The sequence below is a fragment of the Chrysochloris asiatica genome, unplaced genomic scaffold (assembly GCF_000296735.1).
Source record: "Chrysochloris asiatica unplaced genomic scaffold, ChrAsi1.0 scaffold00057, whole genome shotgun sequence".
Lineage (NCBI taxonomy): Eukaryota > Metazoa > Chordata > Mammalia > Afrosoricida > Chrysochloridae > Chrysochloris > Chrysochloris asiatica.
This window is the reverse complement of record NW_006408575.1, coordinates 17,039,942-17,060,137: the sequence shown is the minus strand read 5'-3', so window position 1 is coordinate 17,060,137 and position 20,196 is coordinate 17,039,942. Positions and strand designations below refer to the sequence as shown.

The following is a 20,196-nucleotide window of genomic DNA, read 5'->3' as shown; positions in this document are numbered from 1 at the left end:
GCAGCCCAATGCCTAACCCACAGTACCACTAGGGGAAGGAAAATCCTTTTTTTGTCTCTTCCAGTTTCTGGTAATTCCCAGAAGTCCCCTTCATCATGGCGTTCTAACTACAGTCTCTGCTCTGTCTTCCCTCTGTGTCTGTCTGTCTGTCTATAACTCTTGTACTTTCTTAATAAGGATATCTGTCACATTTGATTAAGGCCTACCTTACTCCTGTTGTGGTTTTTATTACGCATTGTCAAGTTAGTTGTGATTCACAGCAACCCTGTTTAGAGTTTTCAAGGAGTGACTGATGGGTTAAAGTCACCGACTTTTGTTTCACTGATGATGAAGGCTTATTCTACAGTACCACAGTATAGCTGCAAAGAATCTATTTTCAAATAAGGTCACATTCACGGGTACTGGGGTTGAGTATTTCACATAACTTTTATTAGGGGAACCAAATCAACTATAACAGCTATCTAACCCTATTTATTGGGCCAGGGTAGTTTCCCAAAGGAAGTTAGGCCTAAACTGGAATCTGGAGGAATTACAAAGGTAAATAGGGTGGGAATGATGCCAGGATACATGGGAGAATGTTCCAGAGAGATGAAAAGACTGGTGTAAGAGAAGAACTGGCTGTTGGAAGAACTGATAATAGCTTGATATAGTTAAATGATAGTGTTGGGGTTCAACAGAGAGGAGTCCATTGAGAAATGAGCAGGGACCAGATTATGAAACCCTCGAAAGCATGGGTAGGTGAGTTTGGACTTTGCCTTGAGAACAGTGTAGAAATGAAAGTCTAGTGGGGCAAGACTGGTCCCTAGGTGGTGTGAACTATTTCCACTCAACAACTAACCGACAGTTTGGTGCCTCAATCCTACTCAGCAGAGCTGTAGAATAAAGGCTTGGCAATCTTCTTCCATGAAAATCACAGCCAAGAAAACTCTGTGGAGCAATTCTACTCCATGAATGTGCTGCTGTTACTAGGGGCTAAGACTAGAAGCAGGTAGATCAGTTTTCTGCAGTGCTGTGGAGTCGGTTCTGACTCACAGCGATCCTATATAGGGTTTCCAGGGCTGTATATCTTTATGGGAGCAGAAAGCCTCATCTTTCTCTCATGGACCAGCTGGTAGATTTGAACTTCTGACGTTGAGGTTAGCAGCCCAATTCATAACCACTACACTACCAGAGAGAGGCTAGTGGCATGAATAGGGTTGATATATAGGAGGAAGAATTGCTAGGCTTGAAAATTCCTTGAAGCTAAAGGTGAGGTAGAACACAGAGTCGAGGATGGCTCTAGGCTTCTGGCTGGGGCACACAGCAGAGTGCCAGATTGCTCATGTTAGGTAGTTGCTTTGCTGTTTGTCTGGCCTACCTATGCTTGGAGACAGGAGCTCTCTTCCCTTTCCCTGGTCTTAGTCCTCATGGGGTCTTCCTTGGTGAGTCCCTCTACTCACTGCCCTGACCTTTGCCTCTCTCCACCCAAGTGCACTGCCATGGTCGGGGGACACTGAAGTTCTTGGTTGTCCCAGCACTCTCCCTCCCACTGACTCCATCTCCTTCCCTCCATTTCTCTTGACCCAGAGATGCCAAGTGTGGGAAGATCCAGTGCCAGAGTTCCGAGGCCAGGCCCCTGGAGGCCAACGCAGTGCCCATTGACACCACCATCATCGTGAATGGGAGGCAGATCCAATGCCGGGGCACCCACGTCTACAGAGGTCCTGAGGAGGAGGGTGACATGCTGGATCCAGGCCTGGTGATGACTGGGACCAAGTGTGGCCTCAACCACGTGAGATCCTCCCTCTACTTCACTCATGGGTGGGACCCATTGGGGAGTGTGAGCTCTGGAGAGGGGGTAGTTATTGGTGTTAAGTGCCATCGAGTCACTTCCTACTCTTAGTCACCCTGGATAGCGTTTCCAAGGAGTCAGGGTGCCCGGGCTCAATTCCCAGCCTCCCCAACCTCTCATAGCCTCAGTGTCTGCTTTTATAAAACATATTTAATAATAACAAAAAGGCAGTTGCTGTCCAGTTGATCTCAACTCAAAGCAATGGCATGCATGTCAATGTAGAAATGTGTTCTGTAGGGCTTTCAATGGCTGCTTTTTGGGAAGCTAAACCTAAGCCTTTCTTCAAAGGTACTTCCAGCTGGACTAAAACCTCCAAACTTCCAGTTAACTGCCAAGTGTGTTAACCTTTTGTGCTCCCCAGGGACTCTACCCCATCGAATTATAAGTATTAAACAAGATAATCCATAAAGCACAGGTGGTTGTTAAATGCCGTCAAAGATCAGCTGATGGATTTGAACCGCTAACCTTATGATTAACAGTGCAGTGTTGACCCTACAGCGCCACAGCAGGACTCCTTAAAGCATGAAACACAGAGATGGCTGTAACTAATTCCACCAAACCATTCCTCCCACAACCCTCTCTACTTCTCAGTTGGATTCGATCATTCATTGCAATGATCACATAGAACTCAAGACACCAGAACCACCATTATGGGGTTTACTAGGGATATTGACAGGTTACAATGCAAAATCAGAAAATGCTCAGGCACAGGTCTTCCAGTCAGCACAGCCTTTATATAGCCATGTCCACAGGCAGGACTTTCTCTGCCCAGGCAGTGTTACAAAGTTGTTTTAGGGCTGCTGATAAATGTTCACAGGATACCCCTCTCTCCCATAAGCCTCAGCCTGAAGGCCCTCAACTCTAGCTCCATGTGTCAGCAAACCTAGCTCCCTGACTTAAGTGCCTGGAGGCACCCTACTTTGCAAGCAAGTCTCCTGCTTAAAGTCACTTGGCTTTCCTTGCTCTGTGGGCTGGGAAGCCAGTGCTCTGACGGTGCTCTGGTTCTTGGTTCTGCTGTGACTACTCCTCTGCCACTCCTCTGGTGTCACAGCTTTCTGTCCCTGATTGAGGAAGCTCAATGCACAGGGGTTTCTGGGTCCAAAGGGTGTTCACCACTCCTGACTCCTCTTCTTTGATGGTAATGAGATCTCCCCGCCTGCTTCTGCCATGACTCATTCTCAACCACTTTAGAATTCCAAGTTTTCATCATTACAATGAACTCGGATAACATCCACAACTGAATCATGGCATCCTATCCGGATTTTCTCCCACCAACTCTTAACCAGGAAAAGAATCATTTGGTGGAAGTTACAAAAACAAGGCTAGAAAAGACATATTAAATCATTCGCTATACCATAACGAGTGAGGTATTATCACTTTCATCCTCATCATTAGTTGCCTATGAATTAAGAAATGAACTTGGAGTCAAGGAACCCCAGGGAAACTAATAGCACCTATCTCATCGAGTTAACTGAGAATGAAATTAAAACCTATGAAGCACCTGGTTTGGTACCTGGCTGGTTGACTGCTGTCATCCTCATCATCATTTTTAATATAATATTAAAATTAGTATATATGAATAAACCACTAAATAATTAACGTGTTGTTATTGTTAATCAGTATTATATAGCATAATGGAGTCCTGGTGTGGCACTGTGAGTTAATGTGCTGGACAGCAAAGTCAGCTTGAACCACAAAGTCGGCGGTTCAAGCTCACCAGCCACTCCTTGGAAACCCTATACAAAGTTGCTATGGGTCAAAACTGACTTGACAGCACTTAACAGCGACAACAATAACAGCATTAATGTAATGGAGTCCTGCTGTAATACTGTAAGATAAGCACAGGACCACAAGGTTGGTTTGAACTGCAAGGTTGATCAAACTCATGAGCCGCTCTTCGAAAACCCTGTATAGGGTTGTTATGAGTTGGAACCAACTCAGCAACACTTAACAGCAACATATAATAATTAACATATGATCAACACTGTATAACAATGTTAATTATTTAATACTGTATTAGTATGTAACATGTTTTTCTGGTTAAGTGCTGTCGAGTCAGTTCCAACTTTCATAACAACCCTGTATAGAGTTTCCAAGGAGTTGCAAGTGAGTTTCAACTGCTGACCTTGCTGTCCAGTGCTTATCCTACAGCATCACACCAGGACTCCAGTATATAACATAAGTAACTGTATCACATTGTTGACTCTTGGTGTGATGCTGTAGGGTAAGCACTGGATTGCTAACCAGTTCAAACCCACCAGCCAGCCACTCCTTGGAACCCCTATCCAGGGTAACTATGCGTTGGAGCCAACTCAATGGCACCTTACAAGAACATATAACGTTGTTGTTAGGTGCTGTTGATTTGAATCTGACTCATAGTGATCCTATACACAATAGAATGAAACACTGCCCGTTTCTGTACTAACCTCACAGTAATTGTTATGTTTTGAGGCTATTGTTGCTGCGATCTCTTTAAGGGTCTTCCTCTTCTCGTCCTTCTCAAGGGACTAGTGTTTCCTAAAAACATATCCAAAGTACACAAGAGACAAAGTCTCGCCATCCTCACTTCCAATGAGCATTCTGCCTGGACTTTTTCTAAGACAGATTTGTTTATTCTTCTGGCAGTCCATGGCACTTTCAATAGTCTTCTCCGACACCGTAATTCAAAGGCATCAATTTTTCTACAGTCTTCCTTATTCACTGTCCAACTTTCACATGCATATGAAGTGACTGAAAATACTATGGCTTGGGTTAGACATACTTTAGTCCTCTAAGTGACATCTTTGCTCTTTAATACTTCATAAGATTTAAGGAGCTCTGGTAGTGTAGTGGTTATGAATCGGCTGCAAACCTCAAGGTCAGCAGTTTGAAACTAATAGCTGTTCCATAGGAGAAAGATGAGGCTTTCTGCTCCCGTAAAGATTTACAGCTTTGGAAACCCTGTACAGGGTCGCTATGAGTCAGAACCGACTCCACGGCACATAACCACCAACAACAACAACCTTTCAGAAATGGTCCTCCTCTTCTTCTTCCTAGCCTGTCTTAGTCTGGAAGCTCCGCAGAGATCTGCTCACCATGAGTGATCCTGCTGGTACTTAAAATACCGGTGGTATAGTTTCCAGCATCACAGCAACACACAAGCCACCACAGTACCACAAACTGACAAACAAATGATAGGCTATATAATAATGCATATTCATATAATGTTGTTAAATATACTATTTTTAAAATGTAAAATTTGTTGTCCCCCACCCTCATCCCACCCTACCTCACCCCCACCCAAGTTACAAAAGTAAGACCAGAATTCAGTTAACTACTGTCCTGTCCTTGGATTTTTAAGTGCTTTTCAGTTTTTCAAGCTGATAAATAACTTGAGATAGGCTGCCTTTATCCTATTTTCTGAGTATAAAACCCAGATCCTCTGATTTCCATCCAGTGTCCTTTCATTGTACTGATGGCCTGTCTTCTTCCTTGCTACAGATTTGTTTTGAGGGGCAGTGCAGGAACACCTCCTTCTTTGAAACCGAAGGCTGCGGGAAGAAGTGCAATGGCCATGGGGTAGGTGGGGCAGGGGTCCTTTGGGCTGGTGTCTATGGGGAAGACCCTAGGAGGGAAATTGGTATTCCAAGGTAAATAAGGCAGTACTGACCTCTGCCCTGCCCGGCCCTCTTCTTGCCCTAGGTCTGCAACAACAACCAAAACTGCCACTGCTTCCGGGGCTGGTCCCCACCCTTCTGCACAACCTCAGGCCCGGGGGGCAGCATCGACAGCGGACCCATGCCCCCTGAGAGTGAGTGTTGGCCCAATGCAGGGCCTTCGTGTGACACTGTGGGTCCAGGCAGCATGTTGTGTAGTAAACATGTTGAGTTTCATATATTATGTTGATTTAGTACGCTTGGAAACCAAGAGAAAGAGAGCCAGAGAGTGGGGGGATTGAGGCCCACTGTCTGGTAAGCTCAGCTTAGTCAATCTCCTATTCTTCCTACAGAGGAGGAAGGATCTACTAGTAGAGTGAGAGCTAAGAGAACCTATAGGTCATTGGAAAATCCCATCCCTTTTGGGGAACGTCCTTCTTTGGTTTTTAAAAATAATCATGAATCTAGGGCACATTATGACGGTTTAGTTTGTCTTGCCTGAGAACAGGGTAAAATGGGGAAACAGACACTCAGAAAAGTTTTGTAATTTTTTTAATGGAAGCCTCAGGGATTCTAACCCTGTGGTTTTACACAAAAAGTTTTAATAGTAGCAAAATATATATTTTAACTATAAGAAGTGTTTCTAGGAAGAATCACCCCCTCAATATATAAAGCTGACTTTAAAAAGTAGTGTTTTATTGGTATAAATATATTTTGTACATTTAAACTTACAATTTGTAAGAACAGGCGGTTTTGATGAAACCAAATGTTAAGTTGTGGATTGTGGGCAGCACTTCTGGTCTGGCATTAGTCAAAATCTTTCAGTGGCATGTGTTATTTGCTTTGTGTTCAGGAAAATCATGATTTAGATTCAGGCAAATAATAATAGAGCTTTAAGTGATTGCTTTGAAACGCACTCTCTTCAGTTAAATGGACTAGGCTGTGGAGCCAATGATAATAGAGAATTTGTACAAAACAAGTTACCTTGGCTGTTTAAGCCAGTGTTAACTGGCTTCTCATTGGTACTCACTGTGCATTTGTATTATAATTTTAAAGTTTAAATAAGTCATACAAATTCACTGCAAATCAAATATCTGAAGAGGGATCAGGGATGCATTGTTAGAATTCCACTGCTTTAGCCTCTAAGTCTCTCATTTGGGTGAATTTCTGACCTAGTTTCCTGGTTGTTTCTTGTAGGTGCTGGTCCTGTGGTAGCTGGAGTGTTGGCAGCTATCTTTGTGGTGGTGGCCCTGGTGCTGATATATTGCTGCTGTAAACAAAACAACAAACTGGGCCAAATCAAGCCCTCAGCCCTCCCATCCAAGTTGAGGCAGCACTTCAGGTAAGGCAGAGTATCATGAAAGACCTGGGGGGCACTTGTAGATCATAAAACAATCTGTAAGCAGTAATGGATGAAGGAGTTGGTGAGGGTGGGTCTAATTCAGGGAAGGAAAACAGAAGGTACACACTGCCTCCCCCTTTCTACCATGCTTCATGACCAATTGATTTTTAAAAAATACTTTTACTTTTTGTTGTTGTGAATACACACAGCAAAGCATACATCAATTCAATAGCTTATACATATACAATTCAGTGATAACGATGACATGCTTTGAGTTGCATAGCCATTCACACCCTCTTTTCTGAGTTGTTCTTTCTCCATTAACATAAACTCACTGCCTCTTAAAGTTCCTGTTTAGTCTTTAGTGTTGCTGTCATCAGTTTGATCCCATGTAGGTAGCTTTGGAAAGAGCATAATGCTTAGTTGACATTTTTTCCTAGCTAAACTAAACTAGTGTTTGGTTTTAAGAAGACTTCAGGGATTATTTTTGGTATAAGTTTTAAAGATTCTAAGGGTAGTGGTTTCAGGGGTTTATCTAGCACCCATGGCTGCAGAAAATCTGGAGTCCCTGAACATTTGAAATTTTGTTCTGTATTTCCACCTTTTGATCAAGATTCTTCTGTAGAATCTTTGATCCAATGACTAGTAATGGTAGCTAATTGGTCTTACTATAGGACTAGTTGGTCTTACTATAGGACTAGTTGGTCTTACTATAGGACTACTTGGTCTTACTATAAGTACTCTGCCTACAGGACCTGGCTATCATTTCATAATCCTTCTCAGCAGAATGCTCCCAACCAATTCAAGTTGGAATATGAAATGAATTTCTTTACCATCCTTTATTTATTTGATTTGTTATTCAGTTTAAAGAGCAGAAAACCAAGGCAACCCCAAAGTTGCCCAATTCAGTTCATAGTGGTGACCGGACCTCAGCTGAAGACAAAGACTAACTTTTAAAACATGGTTTCATTCCTTTGGCTGTTGAGGGTATTTAGTATCCCTATTACACATCTTCTGGAAGGGATTTAAAATTCTAGACTTTTCTGGGTTTATACCTCAGGTGGTGGTTGATGAGTGGTACATCATTGGTGTTGATCTCCTAAGCATAGTTGTTGTTGTTGTTAAGTGCCATCGAGTCGGTTCCAACCAATAGTGACCTTGTATAGGGTTTCCGAGGAGCAGCTGGTAAGCTTGAACCGCCAACCTTGCAGTTCAATTGGCCTTTCAGTTGGCGCATTAACCCAGAGGGTTTTAAATGATTAAGAGAAAGTGCTGAGAAAAACCCTGCTTTGTATTGGGCCACCTCTCTCCCTTGGGAGTTCTTAATTGGCCAGACTTAGGTTATCTCCATACCTAAGAAGTTGGGTTCAAGAAGACTGATCCCCACCCCCTGCAGACTTGGGCTGTGGCATGTCTGGGGGGAAACATGGAAGCTTGCTGCTATGTTTGGTCTAGAGTAAACTTACCAACACTTTCTGAACATCCTGCACTTCTCTCCCCGACTCCCAATTTCTAGTTGTCCCTTCAGGGTATCTCAGAACAGCGCAACTGGTCATGCCAACCCAACCTTCAAGTTGCAGACACCCCAGGGGAAGCGAAAGGTAAGGACATTGATTTTTGCTACTTTTCCTTTATCTTTCAGGGTTTTCCTAAGAGCCTTGGCAGCCTCAGAGGATTGGTAATCAAAGCCATGTTATAGGATTGAGGGACATGTGAATTGGTTCTGATATCCCTTAATGACTTTGAAGATTGAATCTGATCTGTGGAATATTCTAGTCTTGTGGGTTACACAAGAGATTCTCTGAGTTTTTGAGTGAATTGAGGAATCCAATCTCATGTGTTCCTTGTCTTACACATACAGGTGACCAACACCCCTGAAACTCCTCGGAAGCCCTCCCAGCCTCCTCCCCGGCCTCCTCCAGATTATTTAAACAGTGGGTCCTCACCTACATCATTGCCAGCACACCTCAGCAGGACAGTTAGGAACACCCCAGGGGCCAGGTCTCAAGTAGAGAGAAAGGAGTCTTCCAGGAGGCCTCCCCCGAGCCGACCAGCGCCCCCAGCACCAAATTACATCGTCTCCCAGGTAAGTGTATTTTAGCAACCCAGGACCAGGCCATCACTTTTAAGGTCTCTGACAGTGGGGAACATCAGAGTGGGTGGGAAGAAGGAACTTGCCTTTTTTTCATTATGGTGAATGCAGGGATACACGGAGGAGGACTAGAACTATGACCTTGGGGAAATGTGCTCCCCAGATGCCCCCAAACTTCCGAAGATTTCCTTCCTGGTTGGCCTATTTGATGACAAACTGCCTCCCACCTTCCACCCATAATGAACTTGTCAGTTCCTCATACTCTTCTCTTTCCCCTCTTGGTTTTTGCATATACTTCTTTTGCACGGCCCATATATCCTCTAAGGAGCCTTTGTGCTGCAGTGGGTTAAATAAATGTTGGGCTGGTAACTGAAAGGTCCAATCCTTGGAAGAAAGATGAGGCTATCTGCTTCTGTAAAGATTGAAAGCTTCGGAAGCCCTATGGAGCAGTTCTACTCTGTCCTGTGGGGTTGCTGTGAGTTGGGTGAACTTGGACTTGATGGCAGCAGGTTTTTACTACCTCCATCATAGACTTGAGGCACTTAAAAACAACAACAACATCATATAGCATATATCTGGCCAAATTGTATGTGCTGGTCTCCACTGATTTGAACGTCTTCCTAAGGGAGGTACTCCACCCCCCCTCCCCATACGTTGTTCATCCAAGCGCAGGACAAGGGATCAGGGCCTCTGGGAGGTGTGAGTGAGGCCCAGGATACCCCAATGGCACTACTGCTCTGGTAGCACCCCCAGCAGCATGATCACCCAGCATGCATGTGCCCTGCCCACTCCACCTGCACCTTCTGGTGAAAAGTTCTCTCAGTGTGGACACAAGTGTTTCCAGGGTGTGGTAGGATACAATGCCTTCCTGAGCCCAGCCTATGGGTTTTGGTTGGGCTCTTCTTGTGGGGTTGGGGATTTACTCGACTTCCACCTGGGGCTGCTGTTCTTGGGCTTTGTCCCAAAGGCTCCCTTGAGACCCAGACTGATTCTGATCCTAAGCATTGAGAGGCTAGCACTAGGTTTTGGGACAGGAGACAGTGTTGAGAGCATCTGGTTTGATTCTCTAGTGTGAGTCTGTTTCTCTGTGATTCCTCTCATCTAGGGTTGGGATGAGTTGGAAGACTCAATGAGAAAAGAGAGGGGGGAAGTTGACTGGATAAGAGGACAGGAAGAAAAGAAGAAGAGGAAGAGTAGGGAGGATTAGAAATGGAGAAGAAGAAGCTAGAGAGGAAAGAAGGGAGAAATCAACTGTGTAGGGACAGGGTGTGAAGGGTGGACAGAGATACAGCAGGAACTAGAATGCCATTGTGGAGAGGAGGGATGAAAGGAGAGACTCTTAGTCCTAAAAATCCCACACTGGAGATGTGTTCAAAGAAGATGGGGCCAGCGTCACCCTGGCTTACCCCAAGGTACCGAGTCCTGTCTGGGAGGATGCCTGGGCCAGCTGGAATCTAGCTGGTGGGAGACACCCTCCAGAGTCCACACCTAGCCCCCACTGCCACTCTTACTGATGACTACCAGCAGGAGTCCAGAGTGCAGGACTTCACTAAGTCAGTGACAAAATCTCTAAACAAGATCCTAAGCTCAGTTTTCCTGGGTCTGGGTGCTTAGATGTTTATCCAAGCACAGGCAGTGGGAGGCAGCTGCTCTGAAGGGAGACTCCTTTCTCAAAGCCATTCCAAGACGCAAGCTGTTATCTTTGCTTTCTTGACAAGGTAGCTGGGTCTCAAGAATTGAAGGAACTCACCCAAGAACACACAGGTTGTAAGGAGAGGAGCCAGAACTCCCGCTTAATGCTGACTCCAAACTTGTAACAACTCTGCATGTAGGAGCTGGCTTAGGCTCCAGGTTTCAGAGCCAAGTGAGACCACCCTACTCTGGAGACACCCAACAATCTAGAACAATCTAGAAAGACTCAGCCAACCAAATCTTAGCTCCACTCATAGCTGGGTGGTAGGGTCACCCTGGAATGAACCGTGTTGTAAGCCCTTATGTTCTCTCCACAAATGTGTATTGAACATGTATTCTGGACCAGGCATCTCTTCCCCCTGGCACTTCATTCTCCTAGGGAAGAGACTCAGATACATGAAATGAAAACAATGATAAATACTGTGAAGGCAAGCATGCCAAGGGCACTTGACCTAGTCTGGGAAGTATGGAAAGGCTGCCGTGATGTGGTGTTCAGCTGAGACATGAAGGATAAGCAGGTTGTGTGCTTTAGTGGTGAGGAAGGACAGAGTTTTCTTGGCCCCAGAACCTGCTAGTAGAGGGACTCTGGAAAGGAAGGTTAAAGGAACTTGAAGACCAGTATTGCTGGAACCCAAGGAGTGTGAGATGAGGTTAGAGAGCCAGCACTGTGCCAGGACCCGTGAGCTTTGGTCAGGGCTTTGGTCTGCATCCCATGAGAAGGGAAAGCTGTGGGAAGTGGTGACTGATGAGAGATTCTGTTTACCAGCCTCACCCTTTGAGCTATCTATAGTCAAGACGGAGGCATAATGCCTGGGAGGGACCTGTAAGTGCATCTGGGGTTGCTAATCTTCTATTTTTTGACCTGGATGGGGATTTTAAATCAGTGTGTTCTCCTTGTGATAATTCATCTAGGTGTACATTTATAATTTACTTACCATTTTGTATGTATATTACACTTGAAAATTATTATTATTATTATTTATGTTAAAACACAATGAAAGACTTACTCTAATGGCAACATGCATCACTGATTGGCGAGGATGAGACTGGATGTCTGGATAGGCTAGTCAGATGGTTTAAAAATTGTCCAGAAAAGAGATGATGGTAGTTTGGAGCGAGGGCATGGCAAGGTTGATGGAGTGAAACAGAGGAGAGATGTATAGAAGAGAAACTAGATAAGACTTGGGAGCCCCTAGGTGGTATAAATGGTCAACACACTCAGCTGCTAACTAGAAGATGGGAAGTTCAGCTTTACACAGAAGTGTCTCAGAAGAAAGACTTGGAAATCTGCTTCTGGAAAACCAACCACTGAAAACCCTACTCTGTAGTACAGCCCTACTCTGACACACGTGGGGTGGCTATGAATTGGAGTTGATTTCATGGCAACTGGTGTGGGAGAATGATTACAAACAAGAGTTGTCAGGGGATGGCTCTGGTGACTGGCTGTACAACATGAGCAACGGAGGGACCACACCCTGAGGAAGGGAGCCATGGACTGGGCGCTCTGCTCTTTTGCTGCCCCTGGAGAGCTGAGCTGACCCAAGCTGACAGGCTGATTAAACTCCTGTAGCCAGATGATACTCCCCACCCCCAATTCCAGTTGCTCAGTTGCTCATTTTGCTCAGCCAGCAGCCTCGGCCACAGCATCTCCGATTGCATCCTGACATCTGCACCCAGCTGTTTCTCCCAAGGAAGGTCTCCATCCTGGCCTCTGGCAGCCACTGTGATTTGGAGGCTGTCCTGAGCTGCCCTGTGAGGGAGGGAGCTGGAGAACAGTTTTTGGTCATTAGCATTTGCTGCTCTTCTATTCTCCTCATTTTCTGCTCTCCATCTTCTGACACATGGGAAGTTTCTTGTGGGAAATCCTGGTTCTATGACTCACCCATGTCCTTGCTATAGACGTGGACATTTTCATACTTGTTAATGACCTGTCTTAGAAAGGGGAACAAGATCAAGGGCAGCAGGCACTGGAGGTACAACCTGCTGACTTCTTTTCTAAACCCTACCAGCTTGGGGATCTATGGGTAGCATAGTCCATTCTTTCCCCCTTAAGATGTTGTGTGTGTGTTTGTTTATTTTTTTAGCCAAAAAAGACATGCATATTCATTGTAAGAAGTTTACCTATTTTTAGCACCAATCTCAATACATTTATTTATTAACATTTATTTTATACTAGACACTGTTCTAAGGAGTCCTGGTAATGTAATGGCCTGCTAACAACAAAGTCAGCAGTCCAAATCTACCAGAGCAAGATGAGGCGTTCTGTTCCCATAAAGATTTACAGCCTCAGAAACCCTATTCAGGGTGGCCATGATGGAACTGATTCCACAGCACACAACCACCACTATCAGGCAATGTTCTGGAAGCTTGAGCTATACAAAGAGGCTTCAAAAAGTGGTATTAGATGATAATGGAACTTCTCCACAAACTTTTTGAAGCCCCCTTGAATTAATAACTTAAATAATGACCCCCACCCTTAAACAGTTCATTTAATACATAAGTAAGCATTATGCTCTGGTAGCATAGTGGTTACGAATCGGGCTGCTAACCTCAGGGTCAGCAGTTCGAAACTACCAGCTGTTCCGTGGGAGAAAGATGAGGCTTTCTGCTCCCGTAAAGATTTCCAGCCTCGGAAAGCCTGTACAGGGTCACTATGAGTCAGAACCAACTCCACGGCACATAACAACAACAACAACATATAGTATGTTGGAAGGGGTAAATGAAAGAGGAAAAAGAGAGAAGTAGATCCAAATCAAAGGAGCTGGGAGTGGCGAGGGCCAGGATTGCAGGTGTCTGTCATTTTAAATAAGGTAGTTAAGGCAGGTTGTACTGAGAAAGTGACAAAACCTAAATGGCTATGAGAATACACTGGAGAGTTGGTGGTGTCGTTAAGTGCCATTGAATCAGTTCCCATTCACAGGGTTTCCAAGGAGCAGCTGGTGGCTTTGAACTTCTGACCTTGTGTTAGCAGTCTAGTGTTTATCATACAGCACCACACCAGGACTACACAAAGGAGAGAAACTGTAACACACATATCCACTTTTGTTAAAAAATTCAATGTTTACCTGAACCACCCCTCCCTTCTGACACCCTCCCCACTCCGTTCCCCACAGATCACCTCGGTTATCAATTTGATCTTATCCTTCCTGACATCTTTCTATTTGTGTGAAGGTGTGTGTATATGTGTATGTGTAGTGGTGACTAATTTTAAGTACAATTCCTATCCCTCAGCCTGCTTTTTTCATTTAAGAACCAATCTTAAACATTTCTTCATATCAGTAATATATCCATTTACCTTATTCTTTATAAATATTACATCATAGTTCCCTATACCATTTTAGATATTTCCCTTTTGATGGACAATTTGAATATTTATCATTTCATTTGCTGTCACAAGTAGTGCTGTAAGGAATATCTTTGGAACTTTATTTTTATGCATATGTGCAAATAGTTCTGCAGTATAGGCAATGTTGTTGTTATGTGGTATCGAGTGATTCTAACTCATAGTGACCCTGTATAGGATTCCTGAGGATCCAAGGAGTGACTAGTGGGTTTGAGCCACTGACCTTGCAGTTAGAAGTCCAGTGCTTATTTTATAGTGCTACACCAGGACTCCCATGTAGGTAATGTTGTTGTTAAGTCAAGTAGATTCTAACCCATAGCAACCCTGTATAGGGTTTCCAAGGAGCAGCTGGTAAGCTTGAACCGCCAACCTTGCAGTTCAAATGGCTTTGCAGTCTGGCACATTAACCCACAGCACCACACCAGGACTCCATATAGGTAACAGGAAGTGGAATTATTCAAAGAATGATCATCTCTAATTTTAATAGACACTGCCAAGTTGCTCTCTAAATAAAATGGCTTTTTTCTTTACCCCTGAGTCTGCAAACACATTACACAAACACACAGACTTTTGTTGTTTAATGGAATTCTTATCGAACAAGACCTCTTTAAAGCATTGAAGAGCAGAGATGTCAGTTTAAAGACTAAGGTGCGCCTCACCCAAGCCATGGTATTTTCAATAACCTCATATGCATGTGAAAGCTGGACAGTAAATAAGAAAGACCATAGAAGAATTGATGTGTTTGAATTATGGTGTTGGAGGATAATATTGAAAGTACCATGGACTGCCAAAAGAACAAACAAATCAGTGTTGGAAGAAGTACAGCCAGAAGGCTTCTTGGAAGTCAGACTTCATCTCTCATACTTCAGACATATTGTCAGGAGGGACCAGTGACTGGAGAGGGATATCATGTTTGGTAAGGTGGAGGGCCAGAGAAAAAGAGGAAGACCCCCAGTGAGATGGATTGGCCAAGTGGCAGCATCAATGGGCTCAAACATAGCAAAGATTGTGAGGTTGGCCCAGGACTGAGCCGTGTTTCGTTCTGTTGTGCATAGGGTCATTATGAGTTTGTATCAACTCAGTGGCACCTAACAACAAGTAAGTCACTGGGTGGTGTAAATGATTACGTTTTGAGGTTTCAGTCCACCTAGAGGCACTGAAGAAAAAGGCCTAGTGATCTACTTCCCAAAAATCAGCCATTAAAAATCTTATGGCGAATTGTATGATTATTTACAACAATACAAACAAACAAATAAAAAATAGAGTATCTGTTGAGGGACTGCTTAAGTATAACCAAACACCTCAAGGTATTTGATAGCTTGGTTTGGAGGTTTAAAGTCATGATTTCATGAGACATCCTAGTTAGTTTGGACTAATGAGGTACTTAGTGCTTCTGTTCTGCCGCCTACTTCTTTGTTTACTTCATGACTGGTTGTGGCATCTTAAATATTTGCAGGTGGTCATCCAAGGCACTTGGTCTCTTTTCCTTTGGAGCAACAGAAGAAGAAGAGTCAGAATAGGGCACGGGAGGCAGCTTGTCTCCAGGAACAACTGCCTCCTTTGCCATGAGACCAGAAGAATTGGATGGGGCCCAGCTACCATTATGCCACAATTTGATCAGCTATACTATAGAAGAGTCCTGATCAAAGTAGGGAAAATGCACAACAGAATTTCAAATTCTCGTGGACTTTAGACCTTCTGAAGCCATGGAGGCTGGCTGAATCCCTGACATTGTCTTGAGATCATCTTTAAAACCTAAACCAGAAATATCCCCTGAAGTGTTCTTAAAACTAAACAATAGTTTAACTTAAGTAGTTGAAAATGCCTGCCTTGAGCATTATGCTTTTTAAAATAACTGTCACTGAGATTAAATTGACAACAGCAACTTGGAAGATTAGACTGGAACCTTAGGGGCCAGTGAGTTTATGTTAATGGGGAGGAACAACTTAGAAAAGAGGGTAAGAATGATTGCATAACTGGAAGGATGTAATCCATGTCATGGGATTGTACATGTAGAAATTATTGACTTGGTGTATGTTTTGCTGTGCATATTCTCAACAGCATTGAAAAAGTAACCAGTGTATACTCTGATACACATGGGGTTGCCATGAATCAGAATTCACTCGAGTGCAACTGGTAATAGTATATCATTTGATTAACACTAATACATGAAGAACATTTCCATTGGAACAGATCCTTATGAATGAGCCTTGTTGCTTTCTCTCCAGGATTTCTCTCGGCCTAGGCCACCCCAGAAGGCCCTGCCAGCTAATCCAGTGCCTGGCCGCAAGATTCTCCCCAGACAAGGTGGCGTCTCCACGCTGCTACCCTCTGCTGCTGGCTCTCAGCCGTCCCGGCCACTGGCAGCCCCTGTCCCAAAGGTGAGTGCAGAGAAGCCCTCAAGATTAAAAACCAGGCTGGTTCTGGAGAGTTCTAGGTGGGGAAGTATGTGTTTGAGAAAATAAACCAGTTCACATCTGGGGTAAACTTCCAGCACCCAAGCCAAGGACAAAGCATTTCTTAGTGTCCAGTTGACTATGCCGTAAGTAGTAATGTTTTCTAGGTTCATGTGAAAGATGATGTGGAGGAGTCTGACCTATGGAGACAGGAATACGGGGCTTCAAATCTCCATCTGCACCTGACTAGCTGAGTTGACCCCAAGCAGGTCACTCTCTCAAATCCTTACCTGTAAAAAAACAATAATAAACAACAATAGCCAGCCTCCTAAGGTCGCTTAGAAGGTGAAGTCAGTTAATTTATGTAACTGCCTTGCATATGGCAAGCATATGGTAAGAACAAATGGCTGCTCTTATTCCTTCTTCCCTGTGGTTCCCAGTTTGGGGAGGTGGGTGGGAAATGTGAGGAAGCTGGCTGACAAACCTAAATTCTCACAAGACACAGGGAAATCTGTGGGCAGAGCTACCGCTTGAGAGGGAAGAAAGACAGGTGCAGGAATTCTTCACTGAAGAATTGACACCAGCGTTGTCAATCTTTCGTCTCAGTTGACGCATCCATCTATCCTGCCAACCTGTGAACCGTGAGAGCACAGCTCTTCATTGATTCCAGACGCATTCAGCTCACAACTCTCTCCCTTCCTTCTCTTCTTTCCGCAGTTTCCTGAGTACAGATCACAGAGGATTGGGGGAATGACAAGCTCGAAAATCTAGACCTGGTTAGGGGTTTCTCCCTTTCCTTGAGGACTCTAGAAACTTGGGAGCAGTCAGTGGCCACAGAATTTAGAAAAAGCGTGTCTGACCATCCCTGAGCATCTCCCTCTTCCTGGAACCACCACATCTCCGAAAATCTCCTTCTGGACTCAGCGCCTCTCAGCTTCCTCAAAGGCCCAGACGGACCACTATCTATGGAATCTAAATGTTGTTTTGTGCAATATATAGTCCAGGGTAGGGAGGGGAAGACAAAGGAGGAGGACAAGTGAGAGCATCTCCCTCCAGCCTTCCTTCAACTGACCCCTCAGCTCAGAGGTGGAGATGGAGATGGCCCCTCCAGCTATGCCCCATGGGGAAGAGCACCCATGAAAGCGTTCTGTTGCCTCCATCTTCTTGAACATTCAGGTTGAACATAGGCTGGCATTGGCCTATCCCTTTTAGTATCGGGAATTGAAGAGAGGCCTTGCCCAGGTCTTGGTTGAGTGATCTGAGGTGACAGCCCCTGGCCACGTGGCTGCATGTGAACAGTCCAATTCCCCATTCCCCACTCTCTCCCCTTTTATCCACACGGGTCATTCTGGCTCAGACAGGTACGATTTGTAGATAATGCAGACAGCAGAGGAGCACCAGGCTTGGGCCTCCTCTGAGCCGTAATGCCAAAGGTTGAGACTCTATAATTCTTGGTTGCTGTGTGTTTTTGCTTCTGTACTTCCCAATGTCCCATCAGACCCACTCTGAACTGTGGTGCTTTAGTGAGGGATCCTCAGTCATCCTAACTTCTTGTGACCTGGTGCTTGTGACCTAAATGTTAGGGTCCTGCCTCAAGGGTTGGCCGCTTGGATGTCCTGTATTGGATCCAAAGATTGTTGATGGGGTAGACTTGAGGCATGGCCATGGGGATTATAGCTTTATTTTTCACTGTGTCTAGTGACCTCAGTCAGGTCAGGGTTTTTCCTTACTTCCTGACCAAAATCTAGGTAGGACTCACCAAGAAAGACAGCAGGTGTGAAGAGAGCAGACATCTTAGGAACCCGGCTGTAAGAAGTCTCAGTAGTGGTCTAGTCACTGACTTGCACAGAGGGCAGTCCTGGCCTCTATCCATAGGGATGGGGGTGGTATCCAAAAAAGGCAGCAATCAGCAGGGCCAATTTTATGAGTCTGAACTGGGGCTACCACTCTCCCATCCTCCAGCATTTTACTGTCCACTTCCTTTTGTTCTCTTCTGTTATCTGTTTATTGTTCCTCATAGGTCTAAGCAGATGGGGAATGTACTCCCATGGATCTCATTCTCCCTGGAGCAGGGAAGGAGGGTGGTAGGTACTCTGCTAGGTAGGACAGTTTCCACAAAGTAGCTGGAAACCTTCTCTGAGCAACTGTCTCCCACTCTCAAACAGGTACTGAGTGGCCCTCCAGAGTGGAAGCTGAGCTGAGGGTTTCCAGGGACCTCCTCACTTCCTGCAAGAAGTTGTTTGCCCTCTGAAACTTCAACACAGGGAGGAAGAAGTGGAGCTTTGGGCTCCACAGAGCCACCTTACAGTTCTCTGCATACAACTGGTGCTCAATAGATGTTCCTGAGGTGATAGACAAGTGGGACATGTGGGATATGCACTTGGGGACCAAGGGACCAACATGGGGTAGATGTAGAAAGATCTCAGGACAATTCATTTTTCTGGTGACTTTTGTACCCCTCTCTCCCTGACTCCACGGCACATATCAACAACAACTCCCTGACAAGAGCTGCCCTTGCTTCTCATACCCAACCTGCACCTTTTTGCTGCCAGTTGATGTCAGAGGACAGCCTTCCATCTGAACTGCTAGCCCAAATGCCAGATGCTTCACCATTGGATCCCAGAGAAATAATGGTAAAATCACCCTTACCCTTTATAAGATCGCTCTTAAGCCTACCTGGAGATGTTCCAGCTCTGCCCCTCACCTCAGGAGCTGGCGGCTCTGCTGTGAACATGGCTGCTGCAGAGCCTTCTGAATCTGAAATCCACTCTTCCTGGAACCACACAGAAAAGAGACCAGAATTGGCTTTTTGTTGTTTTTACACTCTTCCAACCCAGAAAATTGTACTGTGAACTGGAAGATGTTCAAATTGTTTTCATTTGATAGTTTGTACTTTTGGTGGCCAGCTCTACTTACTTAACTGTTTCTCGCCTGACTCAGCTCAGGGAGCTGGGAATGGGCATTTCTGTGAATAGCTCTCCTGGAGGCATACCGACCACTATAAATATAATAATTCTTTGTTCCCTCCGGTACTTACTGTGCTGCGTTCAGGTATCAAAGCATTCAGATTTAGTAAAAAGGAGTCCATATCTGAAAAGATTATTGCATGGAGAGGAAAGAGATTATTGTAATAGGGAGCCCACTAAAATCACAAGAATGGCAATGTTCTCAAAGCTCATGTAGAAAACGGCTTTTCTTTTCTCAAAAGAACCTGGGTGCAGTGAGTTTCTTGGTTGGTGAGGAGGGTCATAAAAAATCAGTCCTTGAAACCCCAGTGGAGCACAGTTCTACTCTGACATATACACGGGGCCACGATGGGTCTAAATCTACCAGATGTGTGTTGTTGGTTTTTGTTTTTGTCTTAGTTTGCTGACTCAGGCAGAGAGTGTGTTGAAGAGCAGGGTCCTGTGGGGCTGAGGGAAGTTTAAGTCAGTTAACAAGCACTTTGTTCTGATGGAGATGTTGTAAATCTCTCTAAAAGCTAAATAAGCTTCTAGCCAGTTTTACAACCCAGAAATGTTTTTTCTAAGAGCCTTGGAGCCATGTCTTTGAAATGTAAACCTTAAGAGTGATAGCTTTGTACTGCCCTGTCTCTGAGAGTTTTAGCCTAGGCATCTGGTTCCAAGTTGTAACTGCCCTTGTGGTAGAAGTTCTTCCTAAGTTATTGGCACTGCAAGATAAGCACTGGACTGCTAACCATAAGGACAGCAGTTTAAACCCACCAGTTACTCTGTGGGAGGAAGATGAGACGGCCTGCACCCATAAAGATTCACAGTCTTGGAAACCATGTACCTGGTTGCTAAGAGTCGGATTCTACTTGATGTCGGTAGTGGTTATGTGCCGTGGAGTCGGTTCCGATTCATAG

General features: G+C 44.7%; 1 protein-coding gene across 1 annotated transcript in view; it reads left to right on the top strand.

Annotated features, from left to right (window-relative positions):
- The window catches only part of ADAM19 (ADAM metallopeptidase domain 19), a 145,323-nt gene extending 128,221 nt beyond the window's left edge, over positions 1 to 17,102 (top strand). The window contains exons 16-23 of the mRNA XM_006863931.1: positions 1,567 to 1,771; positions 5,312 to 5,389; positions 5,513 to 5,621; positions 6,664 to 6,808; positions 8,325 to 8,409; positions 8,670 to 8,894; positions 16,164 to 16,316; positions 17,049 to 17,102. Of these exons, the coding sequence (XP_006863993.1) occupies positions 1,567 to 1,771; positions 5,312 to 5,389; positions 5,513 to 5,621; positions 6,664 to 6,808; positions 8,325 to 8,409; positions 8,670 to 8,894; positions 16,164 to 16,316; positions 17,049 to 17,102 (1,054 nt within the window). The remainder of the gene's footprint in view (positions 1 to 1,566; positions 1,772 to 5,311; positions 5,390 to 5,512; positions 5,622 to 6,663; positions 6,809 to 8,324; positions 8,410 to 8,669; positions 8,895 to 16,163; positions 16,317 to 17,048) is intronic.
- The last annotated feature ends 3,094 nt before the right edge of the window (positions 17,103 to 20,196 follow it).